This window comes from Ixodes scapularis, unplaced genomic scaffold (assembly GCF_016920785.2).
Source record: "Ixodes scapularis isolate PalLabHiFi unplaced genomic scaffold, ASM1692078v2 PGA_scaffold1__304_contigs__length_218370807, whole genome shotgun sequence".
Lineage (NCBI taxonomy): Eukaryota > Metazoa > Arthropoda > Arachnida > Ixodida > Ixodidae > Ixodes > Ixodes scapularis.
In genome coordinates, this window is record NW_024609846.1 from 179,493,382 (window position 1) to 179,515,923 (window position 22,542).

A 22,542-nucleotide genomic window follows, 5' to 3' on the forward strand; every position below is an offset into this window, starting at 1 on the left:
GGGCGGTGGGCAGAAGTCGCCGTGCGAGACATGCATTCCTGCGTTCTTTTGGGGGAAACCAGACAAAAAACCTGCATTCGCGTCGAAATGCTACGATGGGGATGTACCAAAAGAGTCTGGAAAGGTTAGAAGATCAGTTTTCATGCGTTTCTGCCCGCTCCGTTCGTCCGAGTACGTGGATGGTAGCCGTGAAAAGGGTAAACCAGACGCTGTCGAAGTACGATTGCTTGTGCGGGCAACACTTTGTGGTCGGCAGATGTATTTGTTTTGTTCCAACATGAACCAGAGAAAACCGCCAAGTTGCCCGGGCCACCCGCGGGTTAAGTGCGTCTTCAAATTCACATGGCCGCATGATCGTTGGAACTTTCGTCTGCTCTTTCGAGCCTGCTTTTTGTCGTCTGCTCGTTCAAACAAAAGCAGCCGGTAAACCAAAATTTGACCCGATGATTGCACTAAGAAGTAATTGCAGGCCTCAAAAGACTTATGTAGGCTCGGTGTAAAAAGTAAATACAAGATGTTGATCATTGGTACAATTGTGGCCATCACCGACCTGTTACGCTTGGTCTGTTCCCGCTTCCGAATTTCAGCATCGACGTCGATCATCGCCGCTACCTTCTACACTTCTGCAGTACGAGCGACGTCGCGACCGAAAATACCTAGAAGAATCTCATTATGGTTTTGGCGTACATTGTGCGGCGTTCACGCGATTGAATCGCCGCAGGTCAAGTTATTTACGCAAAGTTTAGCGGTGTAACGAGCCTTGATAATTTCGCTCAGGCGATTAAAGTGGTAAGGCATTGCTATGAGGACGTAGAATAGACAATTCCAACGCTGAAAACAGTATGCAGACTCACACAGACGCCGACAACGTGACATTCCAATGGTTTGTTGACGCGGGACGCGGTGCTTCTTGCCCGCGTTCAAGCGTTCGAACTGTCGTCTGCTCTTTCAAACATGTCTGCTTTTTGTCATCAAGTCGTTCAAACGACAGCGGCCCGTAAACCAGACGTTGACCCGGTAATTGCGATAAGAACTAAGTGCAGGTCTCAAAACACTCTTGAAGGTTGGTTGGGGTAAGTAGGCTAAGTGTAAACAATAGATACAAGATGTTTATCATTGTTATCAATGGCCATCACCGATTTGTAATGCCCGATTCTACTTGCGGTTTTCAGTATCGACGTCCACCATCTCAGCTACGGTCCACGCTTTTGCAGCCTGAGCGACGTCGCGACTGAAAATAGCGAGCAGAATCTCATCGTGCGAGTCAGGCTTTAGCGCCCATTGTGCGGTGTCCACGTGAAATGAATCGCCGCAAGTCACATTATTCGCGCAAAGTTTTGCCTCGTTAATTTTTCTGAAGCCGCTCAAGTAGTCAGACATTGTTAGAAGGACGTAGAATCAACAATTCCAACGCGAAGAAGAGCACAGGGACTTCCACCGACGCCGAAAACAACGCAATTCAATGGTTTGTTTATGGGCGACGGCGGGCTTTTTGCCCACCGTCCACCGCGCATGCGCGGCGCCGGTGACATCCGCTAGGGGCGCTCCGGTTTGTTTGTAAACATGAGTTGGTGTATATGCCCAACCCCACTCCCCTGCCCGCTTTTCTTTCCGATGTCAGTAAACAATTGGATAGAAAGAGTCGTATCCGCTTTATTTTTATTTTTTACTCAAGGCATATTCAATCGATCAAAAATCACCAACGCTCCGATACGAAGTATTCACTGGACGCCATATTTGTGGGTGCTGTTTAGAGCGCATGCTCAGAACGAGCTCACATCAACAGGCTGCTAAGACCGGCACTCTTGATGGTGCGGAATGCACGTTGCAAAAGAAGTGTGGAAGCTCGCCATCAGCACGCGCTCAGAATGCGTGCACACAGATATGGCCGCCAGTGAATACTCCCTATAAGGAGAGTCCCACAATTTTGTTCTGTCTGTGGAGCCGCAGGTGCATTACATATATTGCGGTGTTCGCTCAACTGGGGTGCGCTCTCGTGTCGCGCGCTCAATTGGTCGTGCGCTCTCGTGACGTGCGCTCTAGTGTCAAGCGCGCTACTGTCGCAGCGCCCTCGTGTCGCGCCCTCTAACGTCGGCGCTCTAGTGTCGCGCGCTCTAAAGGAGCTCTCCCCACACTAAACATTATAACACCCATATTCGTGTAGAAAGGGTGCCAGAAGGGTGTAAAGTTAGAACAAACACCCTTTTTACACTTTTTTCGCTTTTTTTTTTTTTAAGTACGCGTCAAACCGCGTTCCAATTGGCTTTGTGTACTAATTTTGTGATTTCGTGGTCGGCATCAGAGCAGGCACGCTCTGCATGAAGCAAGTCCTGACATGTCCCATTTTGCGACCCTCGCTGGGCAGCGCAGGTGGCCTAAACAAAGCAGTAGAGGGAGATTAGCTGCCTTGTCCACCCCCCTTTGACCTCGTCTTCTGATAAGCCTACACACATTCGTCTGTGTCTTCGTGTGGCTGTGAGCGAGCGCGAAGGCCCGTTCTAGCAAGTCAGAGGGGTGGTGCGGAACACGTGGCCGCTCTCCGTAGGACAAAAACGCTTAAATTAAACGAAAATTTGTCACGTGACTCGCTCTGACGCGCTGATGGGCTCACTGGGGCGTAGTCTTTGCCGTATGCCAAGTTACGGTTAGATGTAGGGGCCAGGTAGGTCAGGGGCGGATCCAGAACTCCATTTTGGGGGGGGGGGAGGGGGCGGAAAATTTGTAGGGATACTATTCTCCCATTCTTTCTGTCCACCCATGTCAAATTGCCTACCGAGAAGGGGGAAGGAGGGGGTCGACTTTGTTTGGGGGGGGGGGGGGATGGCGGCCACCCCCGTCGCCCTCCCCGCCCCCATCCCCTTGGATCCGCCCCTGACGTAGGTCCGGTTTTCAAAAAGCGGTCGTCAGTGTTTTCCTGTTTTTCGTGCGTTGCAGTCGCGGCCGTGATTTTTCGTCGTGAACGGCCGGAATACATCCATGCCAACTTTTCGGTAATGGTCGTTCATTTCGTCGGTGCTGCATATGTGTATTTGACCACCAGGGGGCCAGCGTCTTCCGGTGGACTTCCCCGCGCACGCCGCGCCATTCTTCTTTTGTGTTTCATGCAACCGCCATGCGGTTCATACTCAACATGTAACCTAATCAGTTAATACACAATATGTGACTCCGTGACAAGTACGTTTCCTCCACTGACACAACACTGGCGACGAGAACGAACTCACCTGTGGCGGCCGACCGAGCAAGTTACTACTACTCAGAAAATGGTGAGCATCCAGCTCTAAGCACACCATGTCGCAACCAACGTCGGGGCCAACATTTGGAACACTTGCTGCTTTCAACGCAAGCGTCGAATCATGGATCAATTGCGCCGAAAGGCTCGAAGCATTCTTCGAAGCAAACGCCATCGTGGACAGTCAAAGGAAACGTTCAATTTTATTCACGTCGGTGGGACCCGAAACTTACGCGCGTCTGCGAAGCCTCTTGGCGCCTAAAAAGCCCATGGACGAGGCCTACGAGGAAATTCTCAAGGTCTTGGCACAGCACCTTAACCCGGAGCCCTTATAGATCTACCAGACCTACCGTTTTCAAACACGGGTTCAAGGGCTGAACGAAAAGGTGGCAGGCTATGTCGCCAAGTTCCGGAAGATCGCAGACGACTGCAACTTCGGCGCTGCGCTCGAGCGGAACCTCCGCGATCGCTTCGTCATGGGACTGCGCGACAAAACTGTGAAGAAAGTGCTACTCGCTAAGCCGAAGACCTTGGACCTGAATGAGGCGCTCGGAATCGCAAGAGCTGCGGAGGTGGCAACGGAAAACGTCACCCAGCTGCCAACACGGCCCAGCCTTTGACGCAAACGGCTGCAGTCAGCGTTATGCAGGCCACGGAAAGGAAAGGACGCTTTCAAAAGAAAACTTAGCAGAAGTCTCAGAAGAGCTCAGAGCAACCTTGCATTCGTTGCGGAGACAGCACACACACTCCACCCAACTATCCTCTCAGATCGACAACATGTTTCAAGTGCAAGAAAAAAGGACACCTGGCAGGTGCTTGCCGGGCCTACCAGCGGGAGCCAGGACGACCCCAACAGCTTCACGCACGCACCTTGTCGACGGTGAAGACTATGCGGAACCAAGCGATCCGTCGCATCATCTTCACTCGGTGATTACGGCACCGTCAGCGGTTCAGCTGATTGTCAGGCCTCTCCAGTGGGGACAAGTGACGTTAAACATCGTGGACACTGGCCCAACGTGTGTGTCATCTCCAAAGACACATATAGCAAACATGCTGCTTCATGGCCTCCACTCAGTCCAACGGACACAAGTCTATATTGCTACATTGGAAAACTGCCAGTGGTGGGAGCCCCGCACCTACGAGTAAAACACGGCGACAAGCAAGCAAATGGTGTCTTGTATGTGGTGGACTATCCGGGCCCAATTCTGTGTGGTCGCGACATGATCCAGGAGCTACAGCTTCTGTCTGCTGAACACGTCGGCAGCCTGCTGCCCTCTGACAACAGTGTGGCAATGGCAGTCAAATAACTAAAAAAAGAGTTGAACAGGCCTGATGAAGCGTCTCCCTGCACACCTCAACTTGCGGAAGGATGTCAACCCCAAGTTCCTGAAAGCACGCTCACTGCCACATGCGGTGCGCGACAAGGTGACGGCAGAACTGGACAGGTTATGCAGGAGGGGAATCTTATCACCAGTGCCTCATGCCGACTGGGCTACCCCAGTGGTACTCGTCACGAAGAAGAATGGCGGAATCCGTACCTGAGGTGACTTCAAAGTGACTCTCAACACTGCTTGTGACTTGGAGCAGTACCCGCTTACATGAATTGAGGATATGCTTGCATCTTTGAAGGGTGGCTACTGGTTTTCCAAACTGGACTTGCGAGAGGCATACTGTCATGTCGCCTTGGACGAGGAACCCAGAAACGCGTGCGTCATCAACACGCACAAAGGACTGTGCTGCTATAACTGCCTTCCGCACGGCATCGCCTCTGCACCTGCATTATTCCAGAGGAAGATGGAGAACATCCTTCAGGGAATCCCATTGACTCAAGTCTTTTTGAACGATGTTCTAGTCGCTGAGGGACCCCACGATTTTAGAAAGACCCTACGGAGAGTGCTCAGTACACTTCGGGAAAATGGGATCCGCCTAAGGGAAGACAAGTGTGAGCTCGGTTGCGAACAAGTCGTCTACCTGGGTCACCGGATCAATAGAGAGGGACTTGATCCATCAGAACAAAAGCTCGAAGCCATCATGAAGGCTCCAGCACTACGGAACCTACACGAGCTTCATTCCTTCCTGGGATTTATCAGCTACTACAGAAGCGTTCTACCTCACATGTCCCAGGTACTGGCACCACTCTACAACCTGCTCCGGCAAAATGTGAGGTGGAGGTGGGAAACCAAGGAAGATGCCGCCTTCAACAACGCAAAGCAGGCACTTCTGCGGTCAAGTCTTCTAGTGCACTACGACCCCACTCAGGAACTGATCTTAAAATGCCACGCATCTCCGGAAGGCGTTGGAGCGGTGTTGTCGCACAACGTCAATGGGGTCAACAAACCATCAGTTTCAGAACCGGGACACTCACCAGTGCCGAAAAGAACTACTCACACTCGAGTAAGAGGCCCTGGCACTAATTTTTGGAGTAACAAAGTTTTGTGACTACTTGTTTGGTAGAAATTTCACGCTTAAAATGGATCATGAACCCTTGGTAGGGCTCTTCAAAGAAACCAAAGCAACTCCAACCGCCGCAGCTGCCAGAATCCAGCGCTGGATACTCACGATTGGGGCATACAGTTACAAGATTCAATACAATCCTGGGCAAGCAAACCAAAACGCAGATGCGTTAAGTCGTTTATCACTCCCACATGACCAGCCCAGGACTGAAGACAGCAGATTACAGGGAGTGCACGCCCTCGACATCTTGGATACCAGTCCAGACTCTCGGAAGCAGCTGGAAGACCTCACAACGAAAGACCCTGTGCTTGTGGTACAATCAGCCGTAAAAAAATTGACACAAGGGAGCGATGGCCTGGCCGGCGATAAGGCGACACGGGGCGTTTCCATAGCGTAAGCAAGTAGTAGTAAAAGTGTACACGATCAGCCCAATAATCAATCAATACGAAAACATGTGTTTCCGATATCGACTTGTTCCCGATATCGGGGTGTCCGGTTTCTGACATCGGATACTATCTATGGAATGTGGGTGTCTATTACTGACATCGATCCTATCTATTCGGATATTTAAATGGCTAACTGCGTGCATATGTTTCCGATATCGGGGTGTCCGGTTTCTGACATCGATCCTATGTATTCGGATATCTAAATGGCGGGCGCGCAGTTAGCCATTTAGATATCTGATTAGCCATTTAGCCATTTAGAGATATACGTCAGACCCAACTGCGCGCCCGCCGTCGGCGGCGGGCGCGCAGTTGGGTCTGACGTAAGAGTCGCGACCGGCTATTAGCCATCCTGTCCTAACTTATTCAGATATCAGAAACGGATGTTTCTGATATGTGAAAAAATATTTGATTTTCGATAACCGATAATTGATAATCGATCAATAAATTTTACTGTTGATCGATGATGGATCATTGGCCATTGGACCATTGGTCGATAGTCGATCATCGGCCGATAGTCGATCACTGCCAAGCAGTCGTCACGTGACAACCACGTAACAACTGCGAATTTTATTTACTCCGAAAAAGGCTTTTAAAATACTTTCGCCTCGGGCGGTTTCGAACCAGCGACCTTTCGTTCAGTAGCCCGACGCGGTACCTCTGCGCCACAAAGGGAAGTGAATATTCCGAACGTAGACTTTGTATGCAAACGTGGGTAGTGCTAGGGTTCGCCGCTCTGTTACGCTCTGTCAAGTGTAGTTTATGGTTGGTGATGCTTCCACAAGGTGGCGCTTGAGGTCGCCGTCGCCGCACCAATCAGCGTACTCCCCGCCTACGTCGTTGACTCGTGGGAAAGTGTGGGGACACGCCGCTGGATGGCGCCATGTGCCGTGTGGTTGGTGATATTCCCACAAGATGTCGCGAGTCCTGTGGCTTATCGCGTCATTTGTGCGGTGTCGTCACACCAATCAGCCTAGGGCATTTTCTCTTTATTTATATATATATATATATCTTCTCTATAAAGACTCCGCACATTAGTTATGGAAGTGAGACGACCGATCGCCATGCATCAAATAGCTGCCATCGTGCTTTCCCTTCCAATCATCTACATTATTGTCTTTGGACTTGCCACGTCTCAACCAAACCCTTACGGACATTGCACACTCGAGACAAGTTTGACGGAAGACATCAAAGTTCATCGATGTTCAGACTCTGTTTTGGCAATACGTGCCTGGATGAAAGTGTACTATCCCGAGAAAATCGGCGTAAACTTGGACAAAAAGCAGACTCGCAACCTAAAACAATGTCTTCACGAGGCCGACGTTCGTGTCTTGCGGAAACATGACCTACAGTGCGAAGACACTTGCAATATAAGTGAGTCGATGTATCTTCGTCGATGTCCATTCAATGTGTATCAAATTAGACGAGTGATCGGTGGTAAACCCTCGATGTATGGGATAAATTTAGATCACGAGGCAACATTGCGTCTCTTGGAGTTTTTGAATAAAGAGTAATAAAACACTCTACGTGTGTGTGTCTCAAACAAATCTGCAGAGTCTGTTGAAAGACTCATTGCAGTGTGAAGAACAACATCGTATACATTTTTTTTTGTTTATTTTTCAAAATCACCTGCCCTAACCCAACTGTTGTGAGAGGAATCATAGCCTCTCCATTTCACGAGGTATTGGAGATCAGGCGCACGTCGTTTTCTCAAAATCTTCTCGATGGTCCAGGCCTTGTTTTCGGGGTTGGAAACACGTTGCAACTCAGCTTCGTAGAAGGAACCGAGAACGAGCTCTTTTCTCAACAGGTCGACGAGGTAATATGTTGTGGGAATACCTAGTCGGATTCTGTCGACAAAAAATACCTCATCTGTGAAGGACTGTTTGTACTTTTTTAAAAGAAGGTGTCGTTCTATGGATATGCGCACATAATCCCCGATCCGAAATTTCGGTTTCTTGGGTGCTCCCGACGGAGGAGGGAAAAGATGAAGAAAGAAATCTGTCTGATTCACCTCGGTGACGTCGATGGGTCGAGCACCCAGCGTTCCGTGGTAGCTGTGGTTGTAGGATTTTACGATTTTGGGAAGGATCTCTATTAACCGGCTCGTTCTTGCATACTCAAAGTATTTATAGATCCGACTCATAATGGTTTTTTGCACGCGTTCTACTATGGAAGCCTTTTGCTTTGAAAACACAGAATACAATTTAACTCCCTGCTTATTCAGATATGACACGACTAATTTCCCGTAAAACTGATGGCCGTGGTCCGTGCATAGAAGCCTACTTTTCTTCATCCTACGAAAGACGATTTTAAGCGCTCTCACGACCTCTTCTCCCGTCTTTCGAGCGATCGGAACGGTGGAGAGAAATCGAGAAAACGTATCGATCACAAACAAAATGTATCTTTTTCCATCATTATATTTGGCAATTTTTTGGATTTCCACAAGGTCCGCCTGATAGACGTCTCGAAGTCCCAGGGACAGCGTCTTGCGGTATAGACGAGGGCGTTTGGTTTCCCTAAACAAGGTGTAAGCGTCAGATCCCTCTAACAACTTTTCCGCCGTTCTTCGGCCCGTATGCCTGACAAGTCTATTGACTCCACCGAAGGATGCGGGATGGGCTGCTTTGTAGTAGACCGCTTTGCTTTCCTTCTCTGACGACGGCATCTCGACTTCCGTCGGTAAGACTGAGCGCGAAAGGCTGACCGGTCCAGGAAGTTATTAACTACGGCGGAAACTGCACCTCTCACCCAGGAAGGTTGTCTATTGTAGAGCTCGTAGCGTAGTAGATCGATTATGTTGGATTCATCGATCCTCTTTCCGTGAACAACCAACTTTCCATCGGGGGTGTAGGCAATCACCGACAAAATGCTCTCCAAGAGCCCCTGAACCTTCTTTCTTTGACGTGGAGGAAATGAGGAAAAAATTAGCTCGTCGTTGAAGTAATCTTCGTCTAAAATATCTTCCATGCCTTATCTAGCACTCGTTTAGATGTCCGTGGAGCAGGATCAGCACAGGCCTCTGCAGCAGCAACAGCGAAGGTCGAAGGTGAGTGCGGCGATGATGATGATTCTTGCTGCTCCGAGGAACGCTTCGGTGAAATATTCGGAGAGGAGGATCCTGCTCGACTGGTCGATCCTGCTTTGACCACTCTTCCTTTAAAGCGATCGTAGTTTACGTTGCTCGTCGGCAGATTTTGTTTGACCAATAGCGTCGCGACACGTTCGAAATGAATGGGAACTGGCATCTGTTTCGCTCGCGTAATTAGATAAGAAACCACATCAATGATATTTGACTCATGGAGAGGCTTCTCGTCAATTATAATCTCTAACGTGTGTGGGTCTTATGCAATCACTGGTTTTAACAAATTTAGAAGTGATCGACCTTTTTCCCTATAGGTTTTGCTCAAAATATTGACGACTGCATTGATATCGCGATCTTCCGTGGTATCGTTCGTCTGCGTCATTTGTTCTCTCGTAAAGGGAGTCGTTTCCTGAGGCATGACGTTGTTAATATCAGGATTGTGCGGACGTAAACTTTTATGAAGCGTCTGAATCATTTTTTTCAGTTTGACGTCATCCGCTTCCCCCTCTTGTATTAAAATATCAGGAATATGCTCTTCTTTGTAAGGTATGAGATGGTGTTTCTTCATTTTCACACTCCGATGGCCTTGGCGATAGCTCTTCCTCCGAGCGTGGATAACAGACCCAAGAGAGCCGGAAGGATCAAAGGTAAAAAGCCTCCTTTCTGTATCAATACCCTTTTTATATTCTTGTGACATTTCTTTCGGTTTCCTAATGATCTTATGTGGAGTACAAACCTCTTTACCTTCCTTTTTATAATTGGTGTGAGTGGAACGTTTCCTCTGCAAAGGTTTAAGCAAATTTCGCGAATGATGTTTAGATGTCCCTTTTTGACGTCACGAAGAAGGACTTCTCTTTGTCTAGACGATTTAGCTTTGGACAAGAGGTGCAAAAACCGTGCATGTCCCTTCAAACGATTCATGAGGAAGTGTCGTAGACGACTTCTGGTCCCTCGTCCGGCAAGATCCTTGTTCTCACGCGGAAATTATCGGGGCAAGTTCGCGACAGGTCGATCAGGATGTAACTGAATGGTGTTTTACACGCGTCCGAATATATACGCGGAAGGACATGCCCTCTCTTCCCTCCAAAGAGCTGTCGAGATAGTACCTGGAGTTGATCGACAATCCTCACCGATCGGAATATCATTAGAGCCGTAGAATTTAAGCTGATTGTTCGAAAGTATGAATCTTGGTGAAACATGTTCTGAGTAATGAAAATGACGGAGGCGTTATAGTGGTGAGCAGCGCCTATGAAATACTCGCATATCTCTTTCAGTTTTGTCCTATTTGAGAGAAAGTCGTCGAAAATAATTAGCGAGTTTGTCTCGGGATCCAAATTTTCCGGAATGTCCTTAGTGAACACAACGTCCGGGTGATCTTTAAAAACCGGTTGCTCGTAAACGTACACGTAGAAAATGACGTCCAACTTCTTATCAAACATTTCCTTTCTATAATGCAACAATTTACGAATATACATGCTTTTGCCTGATTTCGAAGAACCAATCATTGTTACAGACGCGGGCGTCTCAAATTGGAATTTATTGAGAACGAGCGTCATGACGGCCGGTTTGCAAATGTGAAAGGCAGTGTATCTACACATTTCTATATACGCCGAATACCTTTACCACCTTCCTTACGAAAATACACGATGAGACGACCCGCCAGCTTCCCTCGCGCTGGCTTATCATAACCATAAACTCAGAAGCAACCGACCCTGGTGTCGAATTCTCACTTAACACGCACAGCCGTTCGTTAGTTCGTAAACAGATTGCTTTAAAGCGAAAAGCTGAAACAACAGAAACCTAATACGATGCACGGTGTCAAATTCGCGATTGTGGAGGCTGTCACGTCCAGACATGTCTCGCGGTGCCAATCGTTTTGTAAACAGGCTGCTATAAAACTGACGGACGTCCACCGTTTCTTCAGAGCGTGCCACTACACGTGAGGTGAGGGGGAAAATATTTGAAACGCGTTTATTTTGTTTTTAACATACATTTTTATATCAGGAGCCCACTGCCGCCACCGCCGACCCAATGATGGAGAACCTCCTGGACAAGCTTAACTCCTTGAAATCGCCGTCAAACTTTGTTAAGATGGATCTGATTCCGTCTGATGTCAAGCTGCCTGTGTTAGACATTGGACGTTTAGACACACGTTACGGACCGTTCGTCTTCGTATCCCTCCAGCTGTCAGACGACATTGTCAAGGTATTTTTGCCTAAACGATTTTCAGAGCTCAGTGACGAGGAGCTTGAAAGTATGCGTCACATGACGGGATTAGTACTAGAGAAAAGCAAGGGTGACGGACGGTCACCCATCATTGTCTTCTCGAAATTGGACATTTAGGTGTCTTTTTTTTTATTTTCTCAGAAATGGTAACCTGCCACTTGTGTAACGTACGGGAGAGGCAAGAATATTCCAGCGCAGAGGCATTACAAGTTCATCTGGCTCTTGTACATAATGTTCCCTATCAAGATTGCATTCCATTTTGTGAAGGCCTCTGCGCTTTTCGAAACTTTACGATGCGCTATGATACGTATTTGCACGAGCGCGACGACGAGGCTCACGACGTCTCTACACTGTTCCGTCATCACTCAGATGCAATGTCCAACGTATTTAGACATTACGGAATGCCGCTGCGTTTTCTTATCACGTTAACCGCAGAACTGACACGACTTAACTCCGAAGGCGAATTTGACTTTAGCGTGCATTACTTTCACTCTTTCGTTCACACGATCTGGGCCGAGGGTAACATCGCTAGCGCCCTGCAGCTTGCCTACGGCGAGATAAACGCCCGTCTAGAGCAGTATCAGGAACGTGGGTCGGGTTTCGCGCTCGTCGCAATCCAACAATGTAGCATCACAGTTGGACGTTTCGTTCCCCAGAGGGTCGGATGTCAAAGTTTCACTTTGCCGAAGGAACTGGCAAACAAACAGTGTATTTTGAATGTGAACGAACGCATGAAGGACTCCGAAAGAAAAATGTGCTTCACCTTTTCCGTGCTTGCGGGGTTGCATCCCACTCAACATAAAACGAGAGCTTCCTCATACAGGGACCATCTGAGCAAATATTCGTTTCCTTTAAACTATCCAGTGACGTTTCCAGAAGACGTAGAGACTTTCGAAAGAAAAAATCGCGTGTCCATCAACGTGTACGGTTACGAACGGGAAAAAAAGTTTGTCTATCCTCTCAAAATCAACGATCACGAGTTGGAAAAGCATGTAGATTTGCTCTTGATTGACGACCACTTTGTCCTCATCACCAACTTCGCCGGGCTTTTCGAAAACAGGGCTAGCTACCGATTCCGTTGTAAAAGATGCATGATGGGTTTTCGTTTTCGGACTTCTCTAACCAGTCATTTTGCCTTGTGTAAAGAAAAAAAGCCAGTCCGAACGGTCTCTCCTAAAAAAGGGGACGCGCTTTATTTCCGTAACACTCACCTCATGGAGCCTTTTCCATACTTCTGCGTCTACGACTTTGAGGCCATCTTGAAACCGGAAAACACGGATCACGTTTACGAGAGTCACGTACCCAGCTCGTTTTGTATTCTAGTGATCCGTTCTACAGACTCACGAATCATGGAACGTTTCTTGTATCGAGGCGAGGATTGTGTCGAGCAGTTCATTTCCATCCTCAATCAAATGTCCAAACTCATTCCCGAGTGGATTAGGAGCGATCTCACGACGGTCAAAAAGACACAGAGCTCCGGCAGTTACTGTGATGTATGTGGCGAGTCGTTCGACAAACGTAAAAGAAAGGGCAAAGATCATTTTACCGGACCTTACAGGCTGTGCAAAGGCTGTAATTTAAACGACAGGAATAACAAAAAAGTCATTCCCCTGGTTGCACACAACCACTCGTGCGACCCTGCCTTTATTTTACCGAAACTACATCTATTCGAGTCGAAAGATATCAAGGTTCTCGCCAGTAGTTGTCAACAGTTTAAGCGACTCGACGTGGGTAACCTACGGTTTCTCGATAGTCTAGCTTTCCTCCCCGCGAGCTTGGACGCACTTGTGCAGGACCTCCATTCCAAAGGCTTGGAAAATTTTCGCTGCCTTCGTGAAGCGTTTCCTCAACATATTGAGTTGCTGGCACGTAAGGGTGTGTTTCCCTACGATTACATAACCGACTTCAGCGTCTACGATGAGCCCGAGCTGCCACCACGTGAGTCGTTTTGCAACAAGCTTAACGACGCTCACATTTCTGAGAAGGATTATCACCATGCCCAAGTCGTTTTTGACACGTTCAAGTTCAAAAACGTGGGAGAGTACAGTGACTGCTATTTGAAACTCGACTGCTTACTTCTATCCGACGTAATGCAAAATTTTAGGAAATGGACCCTGGAAACCTACGAGATCGATCCCTTGCATTTCGTGTCGCTTCCTGCCCTCAGCTTGGCCTGTGCGCTTAAGCAAACAAAGGTCAAACTTGAGTTGCTCACCGACGTCGACGCATATCTTTTTATCGAATCGGGTTTACGAGGAGGAATCGTGCAATGTGCAATTCGACATGCGAGAGCTAACGTTCCAACCAGCGACTCGTTCGATCCTAACAAAGATGCTTCTCAAATGTTCGACCTCGATGTGAACGGTCTTTACGCATCAACGATGAGACAACCGCTTCCGTACGGAAATTTCCGATGGCTTGATCGCGAAGAAATCAATGCCCTTCAGTTCGCTCAGGTTTCAGACGACTCACCCACTGGTTACATCTTGGAGGTAGACCTAGACTATCCTGAGGAACTACACGACTCGCATGCAGACTTTCCTTTGGCTCCGGAAAAACGAGGGGTTCCTTTCGAATGGCTTTCGTCTTATCAAAAGGCGCTAGTGAAAAAAATTGGCCTACCCGAGAGAGAATCTGAACGTAAGCTTCTTTTAACCCTATTTCCCAACCGTAATTACGTTATTAATTTCCGAAACCTAAAGTTGTACCTGCAGCTAGGGTTAAAACTGAAGAAGATTCATCGCGTCCTGCAGTTTTCCCAGCGGGCCTTTCTAAAAGAATTGATCGACTTCAATCACGATCTGCGCAAGCAGGCTACCAACACCTTTCAGAAGAATCTGTCAAAGCTCTTTATGAACTCGATCTACGGAAAGACGATTGAAAATCCTCGCCAATACAACGACATTGTCATTAGCGTTTCCGAGGACGAAGTCGTAAAAAATCTGCAAAAACCTAACCTTAGACAATTTAAGCGATCGGTCTGAACGTGGTCATATTTAAATTTTCACAGAAAACTTTGCACCTGAACAAGCCCATATACGCAGGTTTCTCTATCCTAGAGATGTCGAAGATCGTCATGTACGATTTCTTCTATAATCAGATCAGGAGAGTTTTCCCGGATGCTCGCGCTGCATATTGCGACACGGACTCATTTATCCTCCAAATCAGCGGTCGGGACGTCGACGAGAGGCTCGCAGAGCTTACCGAGAGCCACCTAGATACTTCCGGTTACCCGTCCGACCACGCCTTGTATTCGCTTCAAAACAAAATGCGACTTGGAGTTTTCAAAAACGAGCTGCCGAAGGACCACATTCTAGGATTTGTCTGTCTTAAACCGAAACTCTATGCACTTGATCTAGAGTCTCAAGAACATTGTGTGAGGGCTAAAGGAGTAAAAAGATGCGAGTCGCGTAAGCTAACTTACGATCTCTACCTTCAGACTCTCGAGACACAAACTCTGCACACTGTCACCCAAAGAATCATTGCTCGTAAGCAAAATGAAAACAAAAGTGTCGTCGTAAAAAAATTGGATTGAACCCCTTCGACAACAAGCGTTTTATCGAAGACAACGGACTTTCGACGCTTCCTTACGGACATCTCAGACTCGGCGAAATGTCCTCCTCCAAGACAACCGGGTGTGTTCGATAAAAATGTAATCGCGGCAGTGTATTTTTTTTTTCTTTTGGGATGAAGGGAGTAATGATATGTTTCAAATCCTGGGAATGTCGCCCCCCCCCACCCTATGTACTCGATAAAAATGTTATTCCGACACTGTAATTTTTATTATTTTGAAGTTGTTGTGTTAATGTATTCTTATAATATGTTATATTGTAAGTGTGTATTCATGTCTGTTTTTTTTATGTAGAGCGTTTTCAATGCATATGAATGCATGCAATAAAATGATTCATGCTTTACTTTTTGTGTATGTTTTATTTGACTGAAAAGAGATTACAAAATGCTGCAGCAGGATAGCTCTAACTTGGGAGATGGAAATTGTTTCCGCACAAGTACAGATATCAAACGATCGTTCCATTGATGATCGGTTGGCGAGAACGCCTTGGTGCATTCGCGGAGTGGTACACCACAACACAGGAGAGCGCCAACGTATAGACAGTAAAGTCCACACGTACTTGACTTGAATCCTTGAATTCTCTTTTTGTTGAAGAAGAAGCTGGAAACGTTTCCGATAAAGTCGTAAAATTCTTCGTGTATTGGAATCATACCAAAACTGTCAAAATAACTAATCGAATTGTCCTTTGGATATATGAAAAAAAGAACCCAGTGTTCGCCGGAAGAAGATCTCGGTGCCGTGTTAAGTATGTAAAGACCCTGGCTTGGTCTCTCCTGGCCAATCTCGTCGCAAGAAAAGTACCGCGAAACCAGGGTCGCGTACACTGGTTGCCTGCAAACATCGAATAAAATTCGTGTTCTTCCATTTCTTCAATTAGCGATCCTGACCCGTCTCTCCTTGTCAATTTCCAAAACGCGTGGTGTTTCTGACATGAACAGGGTCGTGACTGCCTTATTTAGGTCTTGTTTGAAAGTCAGGGTGAGTCTCACATTGGCTGTGAGGATTGGACATAAACTCTGCTCTTCCCTGTCGGGAGTCAAAGTGTAGTAGAGAAGAAAAGAGTCTTTTGAGAAGGCACCTTTAGAGAACGGAACGTCTTTTCGACTGAGTCGATGCAGGAAGTTCATATAGGCCTTCATATAAAGATCCTGATTAAAATCGAAATTTTCCGTCTGCTGAGACCCTCCAACGTCTAGTACGGCCGTTTTCAGATTGAAGTGTTCAAATTTGAAGGGGTCGTGTTCGCGACTTCCCTGAAACGATTCACTCTTTACGAACGCGATGACGAGCTTAGATGGAACCCGATGAGGATAGAGGTCGTCGATAACGATATGTGACACACCGGGAGAAACGGTTCTGGTTTTGATCTCCACTCCACGTAGCAGGTATGATGTGGGAGTAGATTGCAATCGCCTTTCGATTCCGACAAGAACTGTCGGGGCCACTTGGACTCGTCGAATGTACAGAACGATGCGAGGAAGCTGAACAATGTGCTTTTGTTGAATCGTCGAAGCAGCCAAGAGTCTGAAATCTTCGGTATTTTGTCGCAGCACGATGCGGATGTCCACCCCGTTAAGTAGGAGCTTTTCTTGCTGGCAAATGTCGCTGAATATCGGACAGAACATGTCGCAAAGGGTAGATCCCTCGGTGCGCTTGAAGCGAGCGGCAAGTCCCTTGGCATCCGGCGGAATTTCCAGCTTTTCCGATGTATTGACTGGGTCCTTTTCGTAGAGCATCGCAGAAGGAGAATGATCTCTACTTACCTGGTTTGCATTAAGCAGAATATCAAGATATGAACGATAGGCATAGTTTTCGTACTGGCTGACAAGAGTTTGATTCAGATAAATGTGTAGGTATTGAAAGAGGGAGCTTCCAAAGGACTGAACCGGAATTACTTTATCGTTCGTAACCGACCCGTCGACTGCAACAGTGCTCGCAGGATCGCCATTAGCTCGAACGATTTTAGATTGAATGTGAAGGAAGCTCGATTTCAAATCGTAAAAGTGTGGACCCAAAGAAGGGACGTGAAATTCCAAAATGGACGTGGAGGTTGCACTAGCGACGGGAAAGAACTCAAGATATTCCGATTTTTCCAGGGCAAACGAAGTAGGCGGCAGCGATAAAAGTTCTAGTTCACCGGTTGTGCACAAACCGGATCGTTCTTGAAGGGTAAAGATACCGCTCGACATTCTCTAGGTGTCAAAAAAGTCTAGATCCTTCCGTCTCTTTTCTCGTGGGCAGACTGAGGAAGGTTTCTCGGTCTTCTTTCTTTTATGACCTGCACCGGAGAGCTTTTGCAGAAGCTCGTCCCTCGTGTTTCGATACGTCTTGCCAATTCCTTTTTTGAGGGCATCCCGAAGTGAGGAACCTTGTCTGACGCGCTCTGCTACGTCTCTGCCAGTGGCCACGAGTTTTCGACCGAGGTACGGTGCTACTCTCCTTGTAAACACCGGCGATATTCTTTGATAGATGTCGGACAGTAGACCGCTCCCCACTTGAAACAAAGGCCCGGACACAAAATGCGGCAAATGTTTCTCTCTGGAACCGGAAAAATGGTCCACACAGCACGGTGCAGACTTTACGTGCATTTTCTAAAATGCAGGGTTGCTGCGACACGACCGGATCCGTCTAGAAATGGAATGTAAGTTCCTTTCTCACCAACGAGGTCCAGACAAATGGTGTTGGCTTCCTTTACGATCACCCTCTTATATTGTAACAACTTGAATGAATACGACATCATCTCATTTCGCTTAGTCACCACGAAAGGTACGACTCTCAAAAGAGGGGCTTTCACATCACCAACGTGTTCCGCTTCTATGATATCGCAATACGTAAAAATGTAATTATTTGGTTATAATATGACTTCACGGTCTGCCACGGTAAAGGAGGTATACACGGTCTTTTCACCAAATCTGAGCATGTGTGACAAGTGCTGATTCATCAATATATATCCATTGTGATGCAACTGCAATGCTACGAGTTTTATGTAGGGGTTATGACGAAGCAACATTTTTGAGGGAGGGAGTTTGAGTGTAGATTGGTACGCACTGTTTATCGCATCAATGAGGTGTTCTGCCGATTCGTAGAAGCCCTCGAGAATCTCAATACGGTCCTGTGTCATGACGTGTTTAGCTCTTGTCAGCTCTATCTCAACCTCTTTATCGAACGTCAATTCCTCTACGGGACGGCCTTCCATAGACTGACCTATACCAATTATTTGCTCTGAAAAGCCAAGTTTTTCGGCTAAGAGAGACGACATGTGCAAAGCGTTGTTTCTCTGGAAGGTTATGGAATACAAGCTTTCTTTTCGAACGAGGCTCGCTTTGGGTCCGAACAATTCTCTCAACCCACTTCCCAACAACGAGAGGACGTCTTGTTTTGCAGGGATTCGAATCTTTTTGCTGGATTCCACATGCCCAGCGTCCGTTGGTCTGACCAAATAGATCTCGTTAGATGGCCTCCTCACATTCTTGATGCTAAATAGAAAATTTAATTCCTCTAGGGCGACCTCATACGGTTCATTTAAAAGGATAGGTTGGGACAGCTGTACCTTAAACTTACTTAAAGTATTATCGCGAAATATTTCACTGGAGGCATTGGAGAAAAGGTTCACATAAAATTGATTGCTCATTCTGCAGACCGATCGTGCACTCGGTCAACACAAGACTGACCGGGCCGATAGCGAGGCCCGATCTTTTCTATCCGACAAAATGAAACACAAATAAATTAAGATGACAATTTATTTCCACGAGTCCACACTATCCGCAGTGACCAGCCTGTATCGAAGAACATCCCGGCCAGCCGATACACGTAGGTTGCTTCGATGTGATAATTGCACCGCACTGACCGCTTGATGGTATGCACCGTGTCCGAGAGGAACTCCACCACGTCCGTTGTTTCCGCTTCGGTCACTCTGGACATCACCTTGCTCACCCATCCCGACAAGAATGTGAAAGGACCCTCGTGCGATGGCCACTCCTTGTCCTTTCCCTCGTAGTGCTCGTACACGCGGTACACTACACGGAACACAACTGGGTCCACTTCGTACGGAGGGAACTTTCCGAACACAATCAGATCGATGAGCAGTTCCAGTGCAGTCACAAAGAAGTCGTTGTTTGTGTTACGGGCTCCAGTGCAGACTTCTATCTCGCTCCAGCGAGTGTGTTCTTCCGTGCAACTAGTCAGACGACCGCTCGCAAACATCTTGACAGTTCGAACTTCACGACACGAATGGCATAGAGAGTTCGTCGCCTGGGTCATACGACACCTTACGAGCATGTCAACAGACTGAAGGTCAGTGATAAGATAAGCCGCAGGACTCGCGACATCTTGTGGGAATATCACCAACCACACGGCACACGGCGCCATCCAGCGGCGTGTCCCCACACTTTCCCACGAGTCAACGACGTAGGCTGATTGGTGCGGCGACGGCGACCTCAAGCGCCACATTGTGGAAGCATCACCAACTATAAACTACACTTGACAGAGCGTAACAGAGCGGCGAACCCTAGCACTACCCACGTTTGCATACAAAGTCTAAGTTCGGAATATTCACTTCCCTTTGTGTTCCCAGAGGTACCGCGTCGGGCTACTGAACGAAAGGTCGCTGGTTCGAAACCGCCCGAGCCGAAAGTATTTTAAAAGTCTTTTTCGGAGTAAATAAAATTCGCAGTTGTTACATGGTTGTCACGTGACAACTGCTTGGCAGTGATCGTCTATCGGCCGATGATCGATCATCGATCAATAGTAAAATTTATTGATCGATTATCAATTATCGATTATCGAAAATCAAAATTTTTTTCAGACATCTGAAACATCCGTTTCTGATATCTGAATAAGTTAGGATAGGATTGGCTAATGGACGGTCGCGACTCTTACGTCAGACCCAACTAGCCATTTAGATATCCGAATAGATAGGATCGATGTCAGAAACCGGACACCCCGATATCGGAAACATATGCACGCAGTTAGCCATTTAAATATCCGAATAGATAGGATTGATGTCAGTAATAGACACCCACATTCCATAGGTAGTATCCGATGTCAGAAACCGGACACCCCGATATCGGAAACATATCGGCAACATGTCGATATCGGAAACACATGTTTTCGTATTGATTGATTATTGGGCTGATCGTGTACACTTTTACTACTACTTAAGCACGCTGGGGTCGCGATTGCAGTCCACTCTTGGATGCACGGGGGACGTCGACACACCGGAGCCGTTCCCAAAGCGCGCTTTCGAAACAACACAGCGTGACTGCGCACATGTGTTCTGTTTTTGCTCGCTCGGTGAGAACAGCGCTATCCTTTTTTCATCACATCACATCACACTGTGATCAAGTTCAGACTTTTTTTACAGCTTTCTATACTTTCTCTTATTGAATGTGTCACGATTTGAAAGATTCTCGTTTTTATAAGGAGAATACTCCCGTCTTCCACGCAAAAATTTGAAACAGCAAATAAAATAAATATCACTGCGAAGACTTTGTTTATTACAATTAAAAAAAAGCGCCGTCTCACGCGTGACTCGTCACCCTCAAAAGCAGGCCGCACGTAAAAAAAAGAAGAAATTGCTACAAACGATAACTATATCTCTCTCGAAGCACCCCTGCGATTCAAAAGTGGGAACGTTTCGGCCACTCTCGTTCCCCGTGTTATAGCGAAATATAGCGCCGCGTGTGGCGGTTCCACCGCACCGCCCACGAATCACTTGTGTCAATCTTTTTTACGGCCGACAGTACTTCGGGAGACCATTAAGAAAGGTTGGCCAAGGAAACTTCAACGATGGCTTGAAGAAACTCTCGGGAGGTTCCCTCGCCACACGTTTGGCAAGATGGCTGCTTGTGCATCGTCGCACTCCATTGGCCACACGAGGCCAATCTCCAGCAGAGCTGATGCTCGGCTTCTGCCCAAAAGTTCGCATAGACGTCGCCACCATGACGACCAGCGAGACAAAGGACGACACAGAAGGACTCGGCAACCTCAAAGGAGTGAATTCTGTGTTCGCAAAGAACTACGTAGATGGTGAGCGTTGGGTGCCGGGAGTCATCTCGAAGGTTTTGGGAAACCGTAAGGCTATAGTGGAGACCCACCCCGGCTCAATGAGGCGCCAGATCGACCAGTTGCGCCCACGACACCGTAACTCAACTGTTCCAGAGACTTCTGTGGATTGGTCACCGGACCCCAGCCTTTTCGACAGTATACCGGACAGCCGACCTGAAATTCGATCTACCCCACTACGGCGCTCTGTTCGAACGCGCAAGACACCAGACCGGATGGACTTATAGCTAGTGTGGGGGAGTGCTGCATATGTGTATTTGACCACCAGGGGGCCAGCGTCTTCCGGTGGACTTCCTCCCCCTCCCCTTCCCCCCCCCCTCCCCGAGGGGCGCCGCGCCATTCTTCTTTCTTGTTCCATGCAACCGCCATGAGGTTCAGACTGAACATGTAACCTAATCAGTTAATAAACAAAATGCGACTTCGTGACAAGTACGTTTCCCCCACCGGCACAACAGTCGGAGTCCACGGAATTATTGTGCTGTGTTTGTTGGACGCGTTTCAACAAAGTGCTGCTCATCGGCGCTCACGAGACTTCCGCTGAATGTGATCGACCGCCTTCAACATCGACATTGTGTTTGCGCTGTTTTGTGCTGCCCGAATCGGATTGTGCATCTATCACGACAGAGAGCTGCTCATCGGCGGCCGCGAGAGTTTCGTTGAATGTGAGCGACCCCCTTCATCCTCGACGTTGTGTTTGTGAATTGTTCTGTGCTGCCCGAATCGGATTATGCATCTATCACGGATTACATAAAATCGGTGTTTTATTTGTAAGTACTCTGCAAGCATGCTTCTGATAGTAGTCCTGCTTCCATCTCAATAAACCATTTTACTGTTTACCAACATGAACTGCCGCAATTACGCCCCAAGCAATTCCCGGTCGTTCCGTCCTTTCCAGCCTGTCGAGTTTTGCTTACGTCACCAAAGCTAGAAAGCATTAAAGTAGGCTTAGGCGAAGGGAAGCCTTACTAAAAGTTTGAGTGCATTTATTTTAAGCCTCTAAGAATTTTGTAGCTTTTTCACGAAAACTTAACATTAGGTCCCAAGTGCTTGCGTTTCAGGTTTGACATTGGTTTGTCGCCAATTCGCCACAGAAGAGGATAAGATCCACGCGTTTTTTTGGATTGAAAAAAAGAAGTGGTGAACATGTTTCAACTTGTTAGCAATCATTTCTCCGTAAATACTCTTTGATGACGTGCTGCGGGGGTCTGTGCCCTATTCTGTGGATGTGTTACACATTTTGCATTACCTCTTCCAGCTGAATGAAGTGAGAGCTACTGCGCAGGCGAGCTGGTGAAGGATCATGGTGAAAAAACCCCTAGACGAGGGACGAAAAATCGGGACAACACAACGATTATAATAGACGATGTAATCTTAGCAGCGATATAGCAACGTAAAAATATGATTTTGTGATCAGATAGACGTTGCGAGCGTTCAGGATTGCTAACACTAATCACTTTTCTCCGATGATGAA

General features: G+C 47.4%; 1 protein-coding gene across 1 annotated transcript; it reads left to right on the plus strand.

Annotated features, from left to right (window-relative positions):
• The first annotated feature begins 11,730 nt into the window (after positions 1-11,730).
• Positions 11,731-14,421, plus strand: LOC120839035. Its single transcript, XM_040209239.1, has one exon. The coding sequence runs from the start codon at positions 11,731-11,733 to the stop codon at positions 14,419-14,421; it is 2,691 nt and encodes an 896-aa protein (XP_040065173.1).
• The last annotated feature ends 8,121 nt before the right edge of the window (positions 14,422-22,542 follow it).